Source organism: Saccostrea cucullata, unplaced genomic scaffold (assembly GCF_032062105.1).
Source record: "Saccostrea cucullata isolate Sc308-1 unplaced genomic scaffold, CSIRO_AGI_Scuc_v1 ctg5401, whole genome shotgun sequence".
Classification (NCBI taxonomy): domain Eukaryota; kingdom Metazoa; phylum Mollusca; class Bivalvia; order Ostreida; family Ostreidae; genus Saccostrea; species Saccostrea cuccullata.
This window is the reverse complement of record NW_026930441.1, coordinates 7,999-27,868: the sequence shown is the minus strand read 5'-3', so window position 1 is coordinate 27,868 and position 19,870 is coordinate 7,999. Positions and strand designations below refer to the sequence as shown.

Sequence of the window (19,870 nt, the reverse complement as noted above, 5' to 3'; positions counted from 1 at the left end):
GATGTATATTCGAAATCTTGTGATGTATATTCTATAATCTTGTGATGTATGTTCGAAATCTTGTGATGTATATTCGAAATCTTGTGATGTATGTTTGATAATCTTGTGATGTATATTCGAAATCTTGTGATGCATGTTCGATAATCTTGTGATGTATATTCGAAATCTTGTGATGTGTGTTCTACAATTCAGTGATGCGTGCAATAAAATTGCATGACGCAACAGAAAAGTAAGGACAATTTTCATTGGTTAGAAATAACGAAAGTAGCTGAAGCGTCGGGAAAACCATGCAGGTGAGAAAAAACACATCAGTTTGTTTATTGCAGCACTAATTACGAGATGCACGAGTGTTGTTCCTGGTGACATGATGGAGATATTTCGGCCTGCTAGGGAAAAAACTCAGTAAACGTAGATGTATTGACAAAATTTGTAGGTACTTGTAACGATATGTCACGATGCTGCATTGTCAGATACAGTATTTATACATGCATGCTAAAAAGTTAAATCTCGTAGTAATCAATATAGCAGAAGAATAATGAAGAGTACATACTACAAAAACTGTGCAATTTGTAGCAAGATTAATTTTTGTTTAACAGCTGTTTTTATGACATTTTATTTCGTATTATTACTACCAAATACTGTTACCGTTTGTTAATGTTTAATCCGAGATTCCTCTGACTCTAACCCCCGCTTTTATATTGTGACTTGTGCGCACAAGTCACAATATAAAAGCGGGGGTTAGAGTCAGAGGAATCTCGGATTAGTTAATGTTATGCACATGGTTATCTTGTACTTGCAAGTAAATGTAACATTTGAAAAAAAAAAATAATGAAAAAATAAGTCATTTAGGCTATTTGATAATAACATGCTAAATGAACATGTTTTGCTTTTTAATTCTCCTTCACTCAGTCTTTGTATAATGTATATTTTTAGATGAGCTGATCGCCAACCAGGAGATCAGAATGATCGCATCTGCTCCTGCCACTTTAAGGATGGTAAGAAGGAGGGGGACCCTGCATATTTTGCATGGAATGAAGGAAAGGCCATGGATTTCTCTGATCCTGAATGTACAAAAAGGTGAAATTATTTTTCAAAATATGACCGACATCTTGTTTTTGGATGGTGGGTGGGTGGAGTTTAATTGAGAATATTTTACTAAAAATCTTTAAAAGGGTACATGTATAAACAGAGTAGCTTACAACTGAATAAAAAAATAATTCAAGTTTAATTATTTTACAAAGGAGGAAAAAACTCAAAAGTGAGGAGTCCCTGTCATCTTCACAGATGGACCAGTTGCAGATTCCACAAGCACCAAAATGTCAATATCAAGAAAAAGTAAAGCTCATTTAAAACACCAATAATGACAAATGACCAACACTGAAACATTTTCAATAATTTTTAATAATATATAAAGTTCTTTTAACTGTACATGATTTACAATATATTTTCAGTTGATATCAGAGCACAACTACTCAGCATCCTGCACATTTAACTGTACTCAAGAAATGCAGCGCCTCTCAACAGAAATACAACTGGAAAAGGAATTGCTTGCCCTAAAAATAGAGTCTAGTAAAAGGAAGCCAATATCAATCCACGATATTAAATACAACGAAGAGAAGGTACATTTAAAGGAATTCCAATTGTGATTTCCTATTTCCTAACAATTTCAGTTACTGTAATAAAAACTTGTTGCCATTGAGGGATGAACATCTTAGATTGACTGTTATTTTAACATATTTTGTTATTATTTGGGAGTTTAGGTCTCTGATCAGCAGGGGCATTTTCTCTATATAAGAAGAAAATGGAGACTCCCTACCCAACCGATGTATTTTGTCGGACAGTTTTCTGTACATTGCAGGTAAAAATTTTATTTATTAACTTTCCAGCCTCTTATTGTAAAGTACAATTTGGGTTCAGTTTTTGCTTTTCTTTAATTTTTAAAAAAGATTATTTAAATTCTCCTTTTCTTAGAATAAAATTCAAAAAGTAGCTTCTGATTGTAATGTATAAGACTACAGACACTGCAGACACGGGCCATTGAGGGATGAACATCTTAGATTGACTGTTATGTTAACATATTTTGTTATTATTTGGGAGTTTAGGTCTCTGATCAGCAGGGGCATTTTCTCTATATAAGAAGAAAATGGAGACTCCCTACCCAACCGATGTATTTTGTCGGACAGTTTTCTGTACATTGCAGGTAAAAATTTTATTTATTAACTTTCCAGCCTCTTATTGTAAAGTACATTTTGGGTTCAGTTTTTGCTTTTCTTTAATTTTTAAAAAAAATTATTTAAATTCTCCTTTTCTTAGAATAAAATTCAAAAAGTAGCTTCTGATTGTAATGTATAAGACTACAGACATTGAACTTTGATTTGTTATCAAAAGGATTGATTTAAACTTGTCTAAATTAATTGTAAACAAAAATAAAAGGGGGCACCTGCTATTTCTTTAAGTGTTTTTCACTGGGGGGTGGGGAAACTTTTTTGTACATACTTAAGCAATAGGAGGGATTAGATAAGAATCAATTAGTATATCAGAGTCTTAAAAAATATACTTTGCATAAGCATAAAAAAATTCTATATCAGTCTTTTTAAAACCTTTGAATTTTGCTTAATTAACTATGATTTATCCAATTTTGGAGCTTTTTACCTAATTCTGGGTAGAATCCACCCTTATGAAATTATTGACTCAATTTTGACTTAATATCACTTTATTAACATTAAAACACAAAAACAATTCATTGTACAAATATTTCATTTATTACAGTCACCAATATAGCCAAATATCATCACCGGCCCAGACTTCATTCACTCCTCTGAACTGTGCTGGTAGCAGTAAGGTGTCATCATTTGAGATGGTCACAGTATCCAATACACTGAAGTCACAGGACTCAAATTTCATACATGTTCACAGGTAGGTGTATAGTCTTTGAAATTACCACAATTGACTAATTCTGGGACAGGTAAGTATGTAAGTATAGGAATGAGAGCACCAAATCCCCGGATGCACACATGGCTTTGTTTGTTATGGAACATTAAACCGAATACTGAATGGGTAGGCGTTACGCCATTGGCTGAAATCAGGTATTTAATTGTTTTCATTTTAAAGTAAAATTAATGACCTTTGAAATAAATGATGGGATGAGGGAATATTACAGAAACTATAGAAATGCCAGGGAAGATTTTAGGAGTGGGGGTTAATTTTTTATGCCGCGTGTTATTTACTGCGAATCTCTATAAGTTGAAAATAACTGCAATTTTGACCTATAAACGCCATGGGACCATATATTTTTTTCAGTATTTTTTGTTAGGGCTTAGAACAAAGTTTGAAATGATGCTAAAGATTTTTCTGAAATTGTCATAGTAAAGTACTGAGAGGGCCTAAGGTTTGTATGGAGTTCTATGGGAAAATAATTAGTGGTCTTTTCCCTATACAAGATGCTGTCTGATGGCGTAGTGTAGAATGTAGCGTAGAATGTTTTCCAAGTCGGCTTAAATGCAAAGGTTTGTTTTAAAATTTATCATAATGACTTGCAAAAATTTAATGCAGTTAAATTTATTGTATTCTTGAAAGATTGACTGTAACACAATTTTTTTTACACAATTACAAATAATCAAATTAATTTTTTTCCAACTTTTTTTCAGGGTCTCTGCCAAAATCTTTTGAGGATTTTTCCTCTGCTAGAGCATCCATGGATGCAAATGAAACAACCCAGGACATCCCAACACATATGGATAATCAGGCCATGGCCTACAGTATGTACAAAAGTTGCCATACTTTTAAAGCAGTAACTTGCGTGCCTCCAAATGGTGCACTTACATTTTGCTCCATGCTGTACCCAGGTTCTACTTCTGATGTAGCTATTGTACGTCACAGCCAAGTTTTACGAAAGTTCAAAGCTGGAGACCTTATTTTGGTGGTCAAAGGTTTCACCATTCATGACCAGTTGCCCCAGGGTGTCTGCTTAATTATAAAAGCTCTTTTATCGACACGAGGCCAGTTTACCATACAAGAAGCAGCACTGTTACAAGATTGCTATAGCACTTATTCATGTGGAAAGAGCCAACGAGAGGATAAAGAATTACGAGATTCTCCGTCACATACCATCTACTTACAGACCAATCTCAACAAAAATATTTCAACTCTGTTCTTGTCTTGTAAACTTGCAAGCTCCACTTTTGAAAGAAATTACTTAAAGATACATGTACTTATTATAAAGAACTATATGCGGTATATTGCATATGTTTGCCCCCACAAAAGTCAGATTTTGAAAACTTCCTGAAATGTGCTGAATTCAATAAATTGTATGAGAAATATAAGTTAACAGAAAATATTATAGTTCCAGAGCAGTGTATTCACAATTTCTGTTTTTATGACGTCACAAACTAGTACGATTTTATATCCTTTTTCATGGACAAAATTTCAACAATTTAAGCTTTAGAATTTATAGAGCGCATGTGTGTTCAGGAACAATATTGACATATTTCATTGATATTATCATTCTACACATTATATCAAAATATTAATCCTGAACACACATGCGCTCGTTTTATTTAAAATATCGACGAAATATGTACATTTTTCTGCAAAATTCATAAAAAACTGAAATTTACGTCATATTTGTGACGTCATTACGTACATATGACGTCATTACTTATGAAATTATTCAGTACTTTGAAGTCAGCATATACTCCCCTGTTTAAGGACTTAATTAAATATTACTCCATCAAAGTTTGATTTTGGGGGGCAAATGTTGGTTAATACCGCATATAGTTCTTTGCATTGGCGTGTGACAGTATACACTAAACAGTGAAGATATTCATACCAAAGTGCAAGGGATAAGCAAATTTTGATTTGTTATCAATGTCAATGGTTATATTTGTTAACTTTGTAGTATGTTGTAATACATGTACTTCAGAAAATGAAAATCCCTTTTGTTTAGCATGGATTTATTACAAGAATGTTTGGCAATTCGATTCTTCATTTGACAATATAATTTGGAAGAGGGTTTACTTATAATTTTAAATCTCTAGTTTAAAGTATATTTACCTTTAAAGCACAACTCAACAAATTCATGTTTTCAACAATTTATCTATTAAGAAAGACAAAAATGTTACATTTTCACTTTGAGAATAACATCTTCAATTCATTAATAAAATGATTCTAAATTTTGATATTCTTTTTTTATGTAGTACATATTTTATTAATCATCATTGCTATTTAAAATAGTCTTATAAGCCAGAAGTTTTATGATGGATTCATTGGATTGTGACATATCATATCATACATTTATGAGACTTGGGAACATTCAACACATTTAACATGATTACCCATTTTCCATTGTTAGAAAATTCTAGAGGTACAAAACTAAGTGTCAAGAAGTTCAAACCAGAACTCAGTTTTCCATCAGTGCTGGAATGAAAATATTAATGTAGAAATCTATCAGCTTTGGAACATTTGCTGTCCATTCAATGTCTTTTACTATTCTAATCACAATGCAGTCTACTCTTGTCCACACAATTAAGTCGCAGAATGTTTTGTTACATATGCGTAGCTGGCCTTGAATTTGATGATAGTACGGGTGACTGGTTTTCAGGCACAGGATATCTTGTTTAAGATCTAAAAAAAAATCAAAAAACACTTAAGTTGTGTCATACCAGTACATATCCCCTCCTTTTTCAATATCTTCATACCATATTGAACAGCTGCACTTGTAAATTAATACATGTTTTGAAATCATTTACTCACCAAGATTTTTAATTTCAAAGTACTGGACAATATAGCTGCAATAATGTAGCCCTCTCCGATTTTTTTTAATCTGATGTTTTCTGGAGAGGGCTACAATTCCATAGCATCTCCGTAATGGTGCAAATATTTTTTTTTAATAGGAGCGACTGCAGGCAAAATAAATTATTTTTACATTCAACTTACTTCTAATAAGACGAAATTTTTATTCACTGTCAACAACAGACCCCGTTAAATGCGAAAAACTTGCAAAATAACTCTGCATGTTTCCTGGTAGTTTACTTCAGCAGCCATGACAGTTCACGCGTGACGTAATGAAACTTTCGCTTGAAATTTAGAACAACTGAATAAAGCAATTATCGGTGTTTATAAATGATTGTGCTGAATTTCATCACAAAAACATAGGTATATAAAACCATTTTAGGTGTTATTTTTATGCAAGCAGGGATATTTATGCTTAAAATAAGGGAATTCCAAAAAGATCCGCTCCTATAGAACCTAAATTCTCATTGGCTGTCCCAAAATACAATCTATCAAGGTCAGTAAACATGGCGGATAAATTCGAGTTGTGATGTTGACATACACGAAAAATAAGCGATATAGGGATCGTTCTGTATATTTTTGCATTGATTTACGTCTTGGATGACTACTTATTTGGAGTCAAGGTAAGAGATGTTAATAAAATAGCCATTTACTGATAATTTAAGCCGAAATCCGTGCGGGAGCGAATCACACCCGCAGCTGCACCATTATCCTTTGTAGCCCTCTCCCAGAAAAAATTTATTGCAGCTATGGACAATACAGATTTTTAATGTTATTTACCTATGAAAAATCCTTCAAATTTTGTGCAAAAGACGATGCTGTATATGGACACTACACAATATGATTTTGTAATGCACTGCACAAAGCCATCTGAAGTAACACTCCGAGCTTTTTCCATTAATCCTTGCAAACAAACCATAATACAATTGATTTTGTAATGCAAAAAGCAAATTTTCCTTCTACTTCAAAAAGCAAATTTTCTGGAATATGTTGGTAACTGAATATTTATGCCCCGCCATGGATATGGTCAGGGCATATAGTGTTCGTCATGTCAGTATTCCGTCCTTCTGTCACACTTTGTGTTTAGCTCATTTAAAGGCTAAATTTCAAAGAAACTACTCAAGATATTTTTGTCAAACTTCATATGCTGATAGATATTGATGAGAGCTATGCAACTGCATCACCATTTTCTTTGACTTTGACCTTTCCTTTGACCTTGACCTGACTTTTCTTAAATAGTGTTTAGCTCTGTTTTAAACATACCATTCAAGATGGTGTTATCAAACTTTACATGTTGATACAAACTTGCATAGATGATGCATCTAGAGATGAACACTATCGGACTTGCTTCGGATGCTGGATCTGACCTAAATTTTCCAGATGAGTGACCAAATTAAAGTTTTTGGAGCAGGTCCATTCTTAAGGAACTATAAGCCCTACTTAGACCAAACTTGCTTGGATGATGCATCTAAGGATGGACACTACCAGACTTGCTTCGGATGCTGGATCTGACCTACATTTTCCAGATGAGTGACCAGGTTGAAGTTTTTGGAGCAGATTTATTCCTAAGGAACTATAAGCCCTACTTAGACCAAACTTGCTTGGATGATGCATCTAAGGATGGACACTACCAGACTTGCTTCGGATGCTGGATCTGACCTACATTTTCCAGATGAGTGACCAGGTTGAAGTTTTTGGAGCAGATTTATTCCTAAGGAACTATCAGCCCTACTTAGACCAAACTTGCATGGATGATGCATCTAGGGATGGACACTACCAGACTTGCTTCGGATGCTGGATCTGACTCACATTTTCATTCCCAAGTAACTATAAGCCCTACCTAAACCAAACTTGCATGGATGATGCAGCTAGGGATGGACACTACCAGACTTGCTTCGGATGCTGGATCTGACCTATATTTTCATTCCCAAGTAACTATAAACCCTACCTGAACCAAACTTGCATGGATGATGCATCTAGGGATGGACACTACCAGACTTGCTTTGGATGCTGGACCTACATTTTTATTCCCAACTAACTATAAGCCCTGCCTGAACCAAACTGATCAAATTTTATACATGTACAAATTTCATGTTGCTTTACTAATATATCCTCGGCGGGGCATTCATGTCCTATGGACATATTTCTAGTTTTTTTTTTACAATTAGACTTCAGTAATTGATTTCTGTTTTTTTACCAGGATAAGTCCTGTTATTTGTTTTGACACATTGAATGTTAACATGTCAGAGGTTGAATGAATGTTATTTTGTGCTGTATACCTGACTGCTCTACAGCTGCATCAAAGTCCTTTTCATACTTTCTCAAAGCATCATCTTCATGAGTGATACCCCATGCAACAGCCTTGATGGACTCCAGATTGTAAGCCGACATCAGCTGTTTCTTCAGTGACAATGTCAATCTGGAGAAGAAAATATGATTTTTGGTTATTAATCTTATATTTCCTGCATCTTTATGTACAAATATCTAGTCATTACAGTCGAACCTCATTATCTCAAACTCAATGAGACCAAGAAAAATGTTGGAAATATCCGTGGATTCAAGAATAATACATAAAGAGTTATCAAGAATAAAATGTCCCAGTCTTTTATAAATGGTTTGGACTTCAAAATTACTTTGACATATCCATGAAATATGAGATAATGGGTTTGAGATAACAAAGTTTGACTGTAATTTTAAAAGTCTATTTCGCAAAAATTTAATCACACGTCTTACCGCCTTTGCTTAGAACTGAGAACTGCACCAAAGTTGGAAGCTGATATGCTATGTTTCCTTACAATCGACCACATTGGGTTGTTTCATTGCCAATGCAGCTCTTTTAATGGATTCAGGGATAATGCATGCTGTAACCATACCATAGGGGTATCAGAATGAACATACTCTGGTGATGTTAACAGGTCTTCAATGAGAGGTACAGGTGGACCAGGTTCACATGGCTCTGGTTCAAGAATCCAATTCAATGCTGAAAAATTTCATTACTTGTGTCATTCTCAAAAATATCATCCATAATATCCATATCACATATACCAAGTATTTATATAAGAGTCCATACATTTCATTTTAGTGAACACTGTCATGGGTTTTTGTAATGTATGCATTACATATCAAATTTACAACTCACTTGCATATATTTGTTCAGAATTGTTCCTGTATATAATTTTGCACGTGGCATTCTTAGTGTGAAAATGCCATGTAAAAATTGGTGCAAATGTACAATTAATATTTACTTAATTATTAACAAGGTTTCATAATGACAGAGTATTTAAATAATAGAAGAATGATCTGATAATTCGCAAGAATATGAAACAAAATATTTTTTTTAATGCAATTGAATAATTTATTTTTCCTTTCAAAAATGTATGCTCATGTACAAAAATGCTATCATATTTATAATATTGTCTTTCCAATTATTCAAAGGTTGTTATTAATATTTATTACATAGTATGTTCAAAAATTGGGCATTATACATAGCCAACTATATTATACTCCTCATCTTTGTACATTTGTTCACAATTAAAATTAACCATCGGTCAGTAACAAAATAACAGTTTCATAATACTCGTAATATAAAAATCGAATCAAACTTAAATAACAACAATAGTAACACCAAAATCATAACTTCCTTCTTATATTTTACCAATAAACCTTCCAAGGTGCAAAAAACACTGGTCACTTTCATCAGAGGGTCAGTTTAAGGCACTTCAAATATGAAGCAAATTTTTTAACAACTGATTTATTTATATTTAATGATTGATCATTTTTTTAAAAAAAAAAAAACAAGAGGCCCATGGGCCACATCGCTCACCTGAGCACTGTGGCTAGGAAAAAGTAAAAATTGGTTTTTTATTGAAAAGTTTAAATCCAAAAGTAGTCCCTTGACCAATCATGGCTTTGCTTTTCTTGAGAAGGTTATTTTTAAAGAATTTTCCTATATATTTCTATATAAAATTTGATCATCCTTTGTGGCCCCGTCCTACCCCCGAGGACATGATTTGAACAAACTTGAATCTACACTACCTAAGGATGCTTCCATATAAATATGATCAATCAGGGTTTTGCTGTTCTTGAGAAGAAGATTTTTAAAGATTTTTCCTTTATATTTCTATGTAAAACTTTGATCTTCCATTGTGGCCCCGCCCTACCCCGGGGGTTATGATTTGAACAAACTTGAATCGACACTACCTGAGGATGCTTCCATATAAATAGGATCAATTATGGCTTTGTCATTCTTGAGAAGAAGATTTTTAAAGAATTTTCCTATATATATTTTTATGTTAAACTTTGGTCAGCCATTGTGGCTCCGCCCTCCCCCCGGTGGTCATGATTTGAACAAATTTAAATCTACACTACCTGAGGATGTTTTTCCATAAGTTTCATTTTTCCTGGCACAGTGGTTCTTGAGAACAAGATTTTTAAAACATACCATCAAATTTACATTCATTCCCAATTATCTCCCCTTGAATGAGGGTGTGGCCCTTTATTTGAACAAACTTGAATCCCCTTCACTCAAGGATGCTTTGTGGCAAGTTTGGTTGAAATTGGTCCATGGGTTCTAGAGAAGAAGTCAAAAATATGAAAAGTTTACAGACAGACAGATGGACAGACAGACAGACAAACAGCTAGATAGACAAAATGTGATCAGAAAAGAGCTAGAAATGAAACATTCCTCACCACAAAAGCCAGAAGAATATAGGGACCACCACCAGTAACATGTTTCTGGGAAGAACCAAACCAAGCAGAGATAAATATCAATAGTCCTGAATCTTCGATGCAGGACCAAGTACGAGAATTGCTACAAACACTACTCCGGAGACTTACCTATTATCCTATGATGTAACATACTTTGTCCACTGCAGCTGGTTCCCTCATAAGCTGGTAGCGAAGACAGTTCAGGATGTCCTGTCAACTTTGTTCCTCAACTTCCTGTCTTGGACAGAAAAGCAATAAGTGGAAATCTTTAGTGTTGCCTAGTGACTTTGAATTAAAAAGAAAGTTGCAAGATTGTGAAGGGGGGGGGGGGGGGGGTACTGATGCTGTGCATTTTAATTAAATGTACGAAATCTGTATTTCACAGTTTAATGCATTCATGTATTTTGTGAATTGTCTTAGGATTCGTGTAATAATTGTTGCTATGTATTATTAAGCACTAAATCTATTCAACTGCATGTGTAAATGGGGAAAATGTGAATATGTAAATGATGTATAATTGCAATGTGTAAAATGTGACATTTTCTTATATGAGGGAGTCAGTGTTCATGTAATTTTTTTTTCATTAATTATTTTATTTATCTTGATAAAATTATTTCAATTAACAATATTGTTTTTCTTACCAGTCTGATGAACTCAACAAAGGTTACAGAGGTGAATGGTAGAAATATGGGTATTACAGGTGTCAAAACTCTTCGTTGAAGACCAGACTGCATGCCGCACTGTAAAATCACCATTTTTGATCTTTAAAAGGGGAGGCTACTCCTGAAATCAAAGAAATTGTCATAAAAATGAGTAACCTGATTTTCTTTAGGTCTCACACAAGGAAATAATTTCACTATATGTTACTATATAGCTTTAATTAAATAAATTAATTAACTAGACTCTCAGCAGATAATTCATGAATGAGAAAAAAGATTAATGCTTAGACAAAATTTGAGATCAGAAAAAATATACCCCTTATGCGGCTTTTAAGAAAGAAAATTGAGACTAAACATACCTATACCCCGAAATACACATGGGCAAACAGCCAACACACCATCGAGGAAGTTACATCGATCATGCGTACCTAAAAAAAAAGAGTTCCCTTTGATTCAGTGGCACAATTCTGCTGATATGATATTCCTAGTGCATGAGTCCAAAATTAAAACTGTAGACCTACGTAAAGTTCCTGAAAATGAAAAAAGAAAAGAAATATTATTGTCTCTATATACATCATACATAGAACTACATTTGTTCATTTTAATTAGCTATCTCCTTGCATAAGACCTTTAAGGGTAATTTTATGCTATTTACCATGTGCACTGATTGCCATAAAACTAAAGAAAAAATACCAGCCTTACAAAGTCACTTAACCATGACCTTTGACATACCTTACTAAGAATACCCTGGACAATTTGGTTTAACTTAAGACTTCTGAATTTTTAAATGCAGGTTTTGATAAATTAACCATTTAATATACTTATGAGCTGATCATAAAACTGTTCTTTAAAACTGTATGATAAAGAGTGTAAAAACTTTGAAACATGTTTGGAAAGTATTATCACACATGTGATATTATGGGATAAATTATCACCACAGAAAGATCAAAGAAAATCACTGCAGATATGCAACAATAATTCTCATCATTGTTTATTGTATGTCAAGTCTAGAATATGATATATCATTACAAATATTATGATTTTTAGCCGGGCACATTGCTCGTAGAGCCATGCTCAGCTATTGCGACGGTGAGCAACAGAAAATGCTGCTTCTTCACCGCCAAATTGAGTTTACGAGTAAAAGTATGGTACGTGCACCAGCCGCTGTTGAGAAAACAAAATCCATTCAACACCTTAAGAAATAGTAAATTGAATATTTTTATCATAATATTAAATTGTTTAATATTTTTTCCTGGCTCCTTTGACTAATATTTTACAAAGTATAATTCAACGGGTGCGAAAGGTTTTCACCAGGTATCCCTGTCTGCATCATACTCTATAAACAATATAATTAAAATTAGATGTTAGATCTGCTCGCATACTCGCCACACTAACATCTAACAAGTCATCCCATTGAGGGTCACGTAAGAGGTTAAATTCGGAACGCCTCAAGATTTATTCGCTTCAACAATATATGATGATTTTGCCAGCTGCGATTTGATTAATTGATAGAATTTGACCTCTGACGTGACCCTCAACGGGATGTTGTTAGATGTTAGTGTAGCGAGTATGCAAGCGGATCTAACATCTAATTTGAATTAGATTGATTCTATAAATAAAGGTTGTACTATCAGGCTAACACAAATGCAGGGAACATCATTAATGACTTAATGCAAATCTCCCCGCTGAGGACACATCAGTGCAGAGACGTTTGACCTTAATCTTGCTGATTGGTGTTTATTTACTTCTGTTTGTATATAAAGCCGGATTACCCCGACACAATACGTGATAAATATTTTTCGCTGTTAATTTCTAGCTATATTTTATTTTATTTTTAAAACTATTTAATATTATACATGCCATTGAGATATTTTTGTGTGTATTACATATTCTCTAAACGTCTGAACGTGATTTTAAACTGTCACCACAGTCCTTGTTCATTATCCTGTAAATGAGCCCGGCTCAATACATTTACTATAAAAATAATTGGACAAATTTGTGAATGACAATATTCAATGATGCATAGCAATTAATCTTTTCCAGACATTCCCCTTCTCCTAAAAATTTGTCGTGTTATTTATTTATTTATTGCAAAGTCGTCCCTGGACTAGGGCTACGGTCAATGCAGCTGCAATGGGCCATGCAATTTCGAACCCTGCGTGGCGAGAGTTTGTCCCGAGACACAGTTAGATTATTCTAACTATATATAGCACCAATATAGAATAAATCATACCGATTAATCAACATCACTATAATATGAGGACGTAAAAATAGGATAAAACATCCTTTAGCTGTTTAGTCCAGCAATAAGCCACTAAATTGTTTTTGATGTACCTTCAAACAAATCAAATTAATGTTCTTGATTCCCACTTTTCACGTTATGACTGACTTAGTGCTTCTTGATACCAAAACAATTTTTCTATTACCTATAATTTTGACTTTAGGTTGAATTCGTCAATTTCATGCTTGCGAAGTTGTGTCAATGTGTGCATTACGACCGCTCCGGCTACTTTCGTTATTTCTAACCAATGAAAATTGTCCTTACTTTTCTGTTGCGTCATGCAATTTTATTGCACGCATCACTGAATTGTAGAACACACATCACAAGATTTCGAATATACATCACAAGATTATCGAACATACATCACAAGATTTCGAATATACATCACAAGATTATCAAACATACATCACAAGATTTCGAATATACATCACAAGATTTCGAACATACATCACAAGATTATAGAATATACATCACAAGATTTCGAATATACATCACAAGATATTGAATATACATCACAAGATTTTGAACATACATCACAAGATATTGAATATACATCACAAGATTATAGAATATACATCACAAGATTTCGAATATACATCACAAGATTTCGAACATACATCACAAGATTATAGAATATACATCACAAGATTTCGAATATACATCACAAGATATCAAACATACATCACAAGATTTCGAATATACATCACAAGATTATCAAACATACATCACAAGATTTCGAATATACATCACAAGATTTCGAACATACATCACAAGATTATAGAATATACATCACAAGTTTAAGAATATACATCACAAGATATTGAATATACATCACAAGATTTTGAATATACATCACAAGATTTCGAACATACATCACAAGATTTTGAATATACATCACAAGATTTTGAATATACATCACAAGATTTCGAACATACATCACAAGATTTTGAATATACATCACAAGATTTTGAATATACATCACAAGATTATCAAATATTGCAACGTTTGACATGCCATAAATTTGAATACTAGTACTAGTATATGGCAAGCAAAGCGCCAATCTGCATCTGCCTCTATCCTAGTTTTTCAAAAGTAGAGTGTTGACCTCTCTTAAAACGAATGCAAACAGTTGTCAGTGAGATGTGCAGGATTATAGAGAATGGCTTAAATAAAGATGGTTTTGATTCAATCTTCAATCAATTCAATAACGTCTTTATATTTTCCTTTTAAAACAGGTCGGTAGTATGAGTGCCAAAGGTATACCCTACCCACCCCCACCCCCCGACACACACACCCTCTCTTGCATACACACGCACCCTCACACACGCACACACACACTTTTAAGTTCCTTAACATTTTGTTACAGTTTGGTAAAACTTTGGAAAATTGTTGCATTGAGATAAAGTATTAATGAGAAGTCCCCCCTTGAGATTGGACAGTTGAGTGGAGGGAGAGGGGGCTATCAAAATCACGGACCTGTCGAAGGCAAAATAATGGTTATTCAAAGAGCGTAATAACGCATTTTAGAAAGGCGTAATGTCGCCTTTTGGAAAGGCATAATAACTTTTCTTGGTATGAAAAAGCGAAATAATACCGCCTTTTGGAAAGGCGTAATTATATGACACCTGTTTAATAGAAAGGCGTAATAACCCCTTTAAATAGGCGTTATTTAGACTTTTTTCCGCTTTATCCCGAAAGGATTTTAAATTCTTATTTTCTGTCAATTGATCCTTATAGGCTTTCGTGTATTATTAAGAAGCCTAGAATTACATTGAATACAAGAATATTGATGATTAGTTGTCTGAAAAAGAAAATTAAACCATGATCAGATGATTATGTGTAATCAATAGCAAGCATATTTATAAGTAAAGTTGAATTCGATGGACTTCGTTGTGAGAAAGTGAGCGGTTAAACCTTAAATAATTTTGAACCCGAATTTCAGATATGTATTTTTTTTCCTTACCAAAAATTGTATTAAATTTGTTATTAATTATAGAGAGTTTGGTAACAAGTACATGGTTGAAATTCCTTAGGCTTTGGTCAGTGGAATTTCTCCATATGGTGAGATGACTTTAATGTTCATACAACTACAAGCCCTTGGGTTTCTTGTTAATATGTTTTTCATTCAATATTGGTGAATTCTCTTTAAAAGAATTACGAAGAAGTTTAATTCTTTTCTATTCTATACTCCGAAACGTAATTATAGTACATACCTGAAAAAAATTGTAATATTTGCTTTTATGACAAATTATTCTTTGAGGTGTTCGAAAATGAATAAGAAATCGTTAAGTACACGTAAAGGGGTGCTTAACAAGGAAACATGAGCAATCTCGTGATATATATGGGTAATGAAAATCCACATTGGGACTCAGCTTCGTCGTCCCAACTACGGATAAGACAGTTCAGGTAAGCTTGGATACGCCCAACACGTCTTGCAGGCTTAACCCCGCGTTATTTCCAAATCTGGGAGATTGGATGATGACTTGTGCATTATATCGAAAAGCTGCCTTTGATAGTAATAATATCTATAAACTTCCAGTTACATGTATTACCCGATGATGCCAGACAGTGGTTAGATACAATAATCCTTTACGTATAATTCAAATGTGGCTTATAGGCGTTTTCAACTCTTTGGGTCATTAAGTCAACTTTAGACAACTCTATTGCAAGTTTAATAATTTGTTCCAAATCCCGATTAATGATCCTAGACTTATGCATGTGTACTCTTCACTTCACGTGATGGCTGTCACAGGTTTCAACGAATTTCCTACGACATCCATATTTCAAGATACGTGAAAAAATGTATTCCGTTAATGCATTCCTTTAAATGAAAAAAAAAAAGACTTTCTTGTTTTACAAACATTCAGGATAACGTTTGATTATTTTAATTTTTTACGATTTCGTTCGTTCGAGTGGTGGTGTCCAGCAAACAAAGCCAGAGAGATTTTAATGATGTACTCGATCCACAATTAATAACTTTTCTACATGTTTTGATCGGGGAAAAAAGCATTTCTTTATGATGTTCAGGTTCGCAATTACCCGTATAGTGGGGTTTTTTTTAGCGGGGTGCTAATTTTAGCTCATTTTGGCGTTTTCATGTTAGCCCGCTAAAGTTTTAATCGCCAAATTATTTAGTACTTTTCTTAGTGTTTATCTGCAAAGTGCTGAAACTCTGACCGCTAAAAATAAATTATGCCAAAATTATTGGCATATCTCTGACCAGGCAAATCGCCAAATTTTACAACCGCAAAGAAAACCCGCTATCCAGGGGTATCTAGGTACGAAAGCTAAACAAATCAGTACTCGCCCGCGCAGCTCACTTTTTCTCACACCGCGGTCAATTAATTTCAGCTTTATTTATAAATGCATGTACTAAAGAGTATGGGGCAGTGATGATAGATAGTATCATCTGGTCATGGTTTAGAAAAATAACCAGAAAAGAAATCATCATTATTCTTTTTTAGAAATATATTTAATTTAATTTCAGGCTTATTAAAGAATCTCAGATGAAATCATTTCCGCATACAACGCAAATTCTTAAAACGTTGGTTCATATGACTTTTAATTGAATTCAGTGAAATTCTAAATGTCCAGAATGATTTGATATAAAAGTACCCTTATCTTAATCGAAAGTATGACAAATGCGATGACTTTAACTTTTCAATTGGAAACCTCCCTTATACTTATTACGCCATACAAATTTATGTTTGCTAAGCTCCTATTTTGTATTGTTTTATGGACTTTTGATCCGTATTTGCTTTGCTGTAATTTTATATCATCTATTGGACTTTTGAGCTTGAATACTTTTCGTTATTTTCATATATTTCGTTTCATTGTAATGTTATTAATTTCATTTGACGGGGATTAAAAATTTCAAAAACTGCTAGTATAGCTATCTGATAGTATCTGTCAAAATAAATATAAATAAGTCTGACAGAACCCTCGACCCATTTCTTTTTCTTTCCTACCCAGATGTATGAATTCATATTATTATTGAACTTTGTTTTCTCCTCTTTTTTTAATTTATGCATTTATTTAGTATAAGGGCTTTTTGAGGACTTCTGTTTTATTTTTGAACGCCAACTCTTTGCTTGTAATTTTTTAAAAATTGTTGTGTTATTTCGTTCATTATTTTGACATGTTACAGGGGAGATCATCATACAAGTTTAGTTTGTTATGTAAAAGAATGGGTCTCCTCTTTTATTGTATTTTGAAAAAATTCAATTGTATACTAGTATTGAATACTCATTCTCATTTTCAATAAATGACAATTCACACTAATCTTGTGTTGTGATATTTTATCCAGGAAGATAGCTGAAGGTTTATTTTGATCTCAATGATATTTCAAGAATCGGGTATTACATAAATTTACTTTTAGGATGATTGTCTTGGAAATTTGTTTAACGATCACGAAACATGGCCGTCAGAGCTACCGATTCTAAATGTTTGGAGTTTTAAAAAAATTAGAAATATCTCGAAACCCTTGCCAGAACAGTATTTCGCCGAAATCCAATTGAAATATACATACAATATTGTGGTATTTGATTTTTAACTCTTAATATCGCTTAAGGTAGGATTCTTCTCTAGTTTCTGACTAGATGAAATATTCTAAGTATATTTGCTTATATGTCTTATATATTTAGGCGTAAGAGATTTAAAAGACCATTTTTTTCTTTCCTCGTCACAATTGTACAACTTTAAATAGAAATGGTAGACTGCGTTTGAAAAGTAGCAGGGACTATATTTTTGGCGGAATGGTGGCGTATGAAAATATCTTCTTTTCTGCCTCTCAAAATTATTATAGAACATTGAATTTAGTTATAATTTTTACGCAATCAAAGACAAGACAACATTTTCAAATGGAAGTTAAATTAATAATAAGAGGCTAAATTTTCGAAATGTATCAAATAAACAAGATTTTTCACACATACTAGAACTGTGTTGGCTTTTAAATGCTTCCAATCTAAGTACAGATTTGAACCAAAAATCCGTAAAAAGTGTTATTTCTCTCTTATTAAACGATCAAAACTTCTAGTATTTGTATCATTTTTTACCTTTACATGACAACTTTACTGTATGTGAAAATGAGAAAAAGTTAAATATAGGAAGCATATAAAAAATAACTAATATATCCTTAAAATTTAAGAAAAGTAGAGGAAATTCGGATTAGCAAATATCCATTTCATTTGAATTATCTATGTCAATTTAATAATATCATCTTATATGCCCTATATGGTTGTATCTTTTTATGCAAAAAGAAAAACATTCAATATTTTGAATTACAAGTAGGGATCGCAAGATTGGAAACAGTAATTTTTTATTCTTAATGTTCAGGAAAAAAGTAATGACCTTGACCTGACCTTGCCTGTAATATTAAACGGTGAAATTTAATCTCACTGATACCATCACTTAGTAATATTGTCCTCTTGATTCTCTTACAATTTCATTAATTTTTAAATATAAGAAATGTGAGAAGAATCCTACCTTAAATATGCTTTTAACAATGTTAATTGTATTCAGTGTATTTCAATAAACAAAGTTGAAGTTAATATTTTTCACAACATTAGGATTTTTAAAAAAAATCATGCGATATAAGTCCAAATGTGTTTAAATAACTGTGAAATAAGGGCTATTATCTTATGAAGGAATAAGAAACATTTTTATACTTTTAATTATGTATAAAATGACTATATTAAGACAGTATGGTGTTTTGAAAAATGATTTTCAATGAACATACAAACTTAGGTTCCCATTTGTCGCATTTCCCGTAGTGCTAAGGATCAAATGGAAAACTTATATAATTATATGTATATACTGTACAGGGGATTAATTTCACGGGTTGTAATTTTCACGTTTTTCTCTCATCTGACACGATCGCGGTTTCTTGAATTCGCGGAATAGCTACATGTAAACGACATTCTTCAGCATTGTTTTTATTTCACGAACAACAGCATGAACAGGGTAGGTTTATATAAAATTGATAGATTTAATTAATAATTGATTAAAACAAGTGCAGTTATTAAAAGTCCTACACTCTAAACGTCAAATGACTTTCCTATATGCTATTACGATGAGTGCATGTGCACCCAAGATCTTCAATACAACGCGGCAAAAAACCACTGGACGGAAGTAAATGTGTTTATTAAGTTTGCCGAAATAATATCTTCCACATCTTCAGTAAGTTCGATATTTATTTGAATGATTTTTTAAAACCAAAATGTTGATAACAAGCTAATTCAGAGAATTCGTGTCCCCCGCTTAGGGAAAAAGTCGGCTCCCCCTGACTGAATTTGTAGAATTATTAAATGTATACATGTATACTGAAGGAAATAAAATACATGTATGTCAATATGCATATAAAGATTTGATTGCTTATTCTTTATTATGTGTATAGAAGATTTTTTCATATGGAATATTCATCACACTGTAATGA

General features: G+C 33.0%; 1 protein-coding gene and 1 long non-coding RNA gene across 7 annotated transcripts; one reads left to right on the top strand and one right to left on the bottom strand.

The window, feature by feature from the left end:
* Positions 1-131: 131 nt before the first annotated feature.
* Positions 132-5,424, top strand: LOC134228596 (uncharacterized). Its single transcript, XM_062710262.1, has 8 exons — positions 132-433; positions 934-1,077; positions 1,242-1,335; positions 1,452-1,619; positions 1,761-1,858; positions 2,770-2,837; positions 3,648-3,758; positions 5,351-5,424. The coding sequence occupies exons 2-8, from the start codon at positions 1,046-1,048 to the stop codon at positions 5,422-5,424; spliced, it is 645 nt and encodes a 214-aa protein (XP_062566246.1). The 5' UTR covers positions 132-433; positions 934-1,045.
* A 1,575-nt stretch (positions 5,425-6,999) lies between these two features.
* On the bottom strand, positions 7,000-13,948 carry LOC134228595 (uncharacterized). 6 transcript variants are annotated; one of them, XR_009984032.1, is made up of 6 exons: positions 13,583-13,948; positions 11,516-11,686; positions 11,139-11,280; positions 10,627-10,782; positions 8,524-8,770; positions 7,000-8,209 (listed from the first exon to the last, which is right to left on the bottom strand). It is a non-coding gene; the product is annotated as an uncharacterized LOC134228595 (long non-coding RNA). The 6 variants fall into 6 exon arrangements; XR_009984035.1 differs by having other exon boundaries at positions 10,627-10,735; positions 13,583-13,945; XR_009984031.1 differs by having other exon boundaries at positions 10,627-10,731; positions 13,583-13,922.
* Between the last annotated feature and the right edge of the window lie 5,922 nt (positions 13,949-19,870).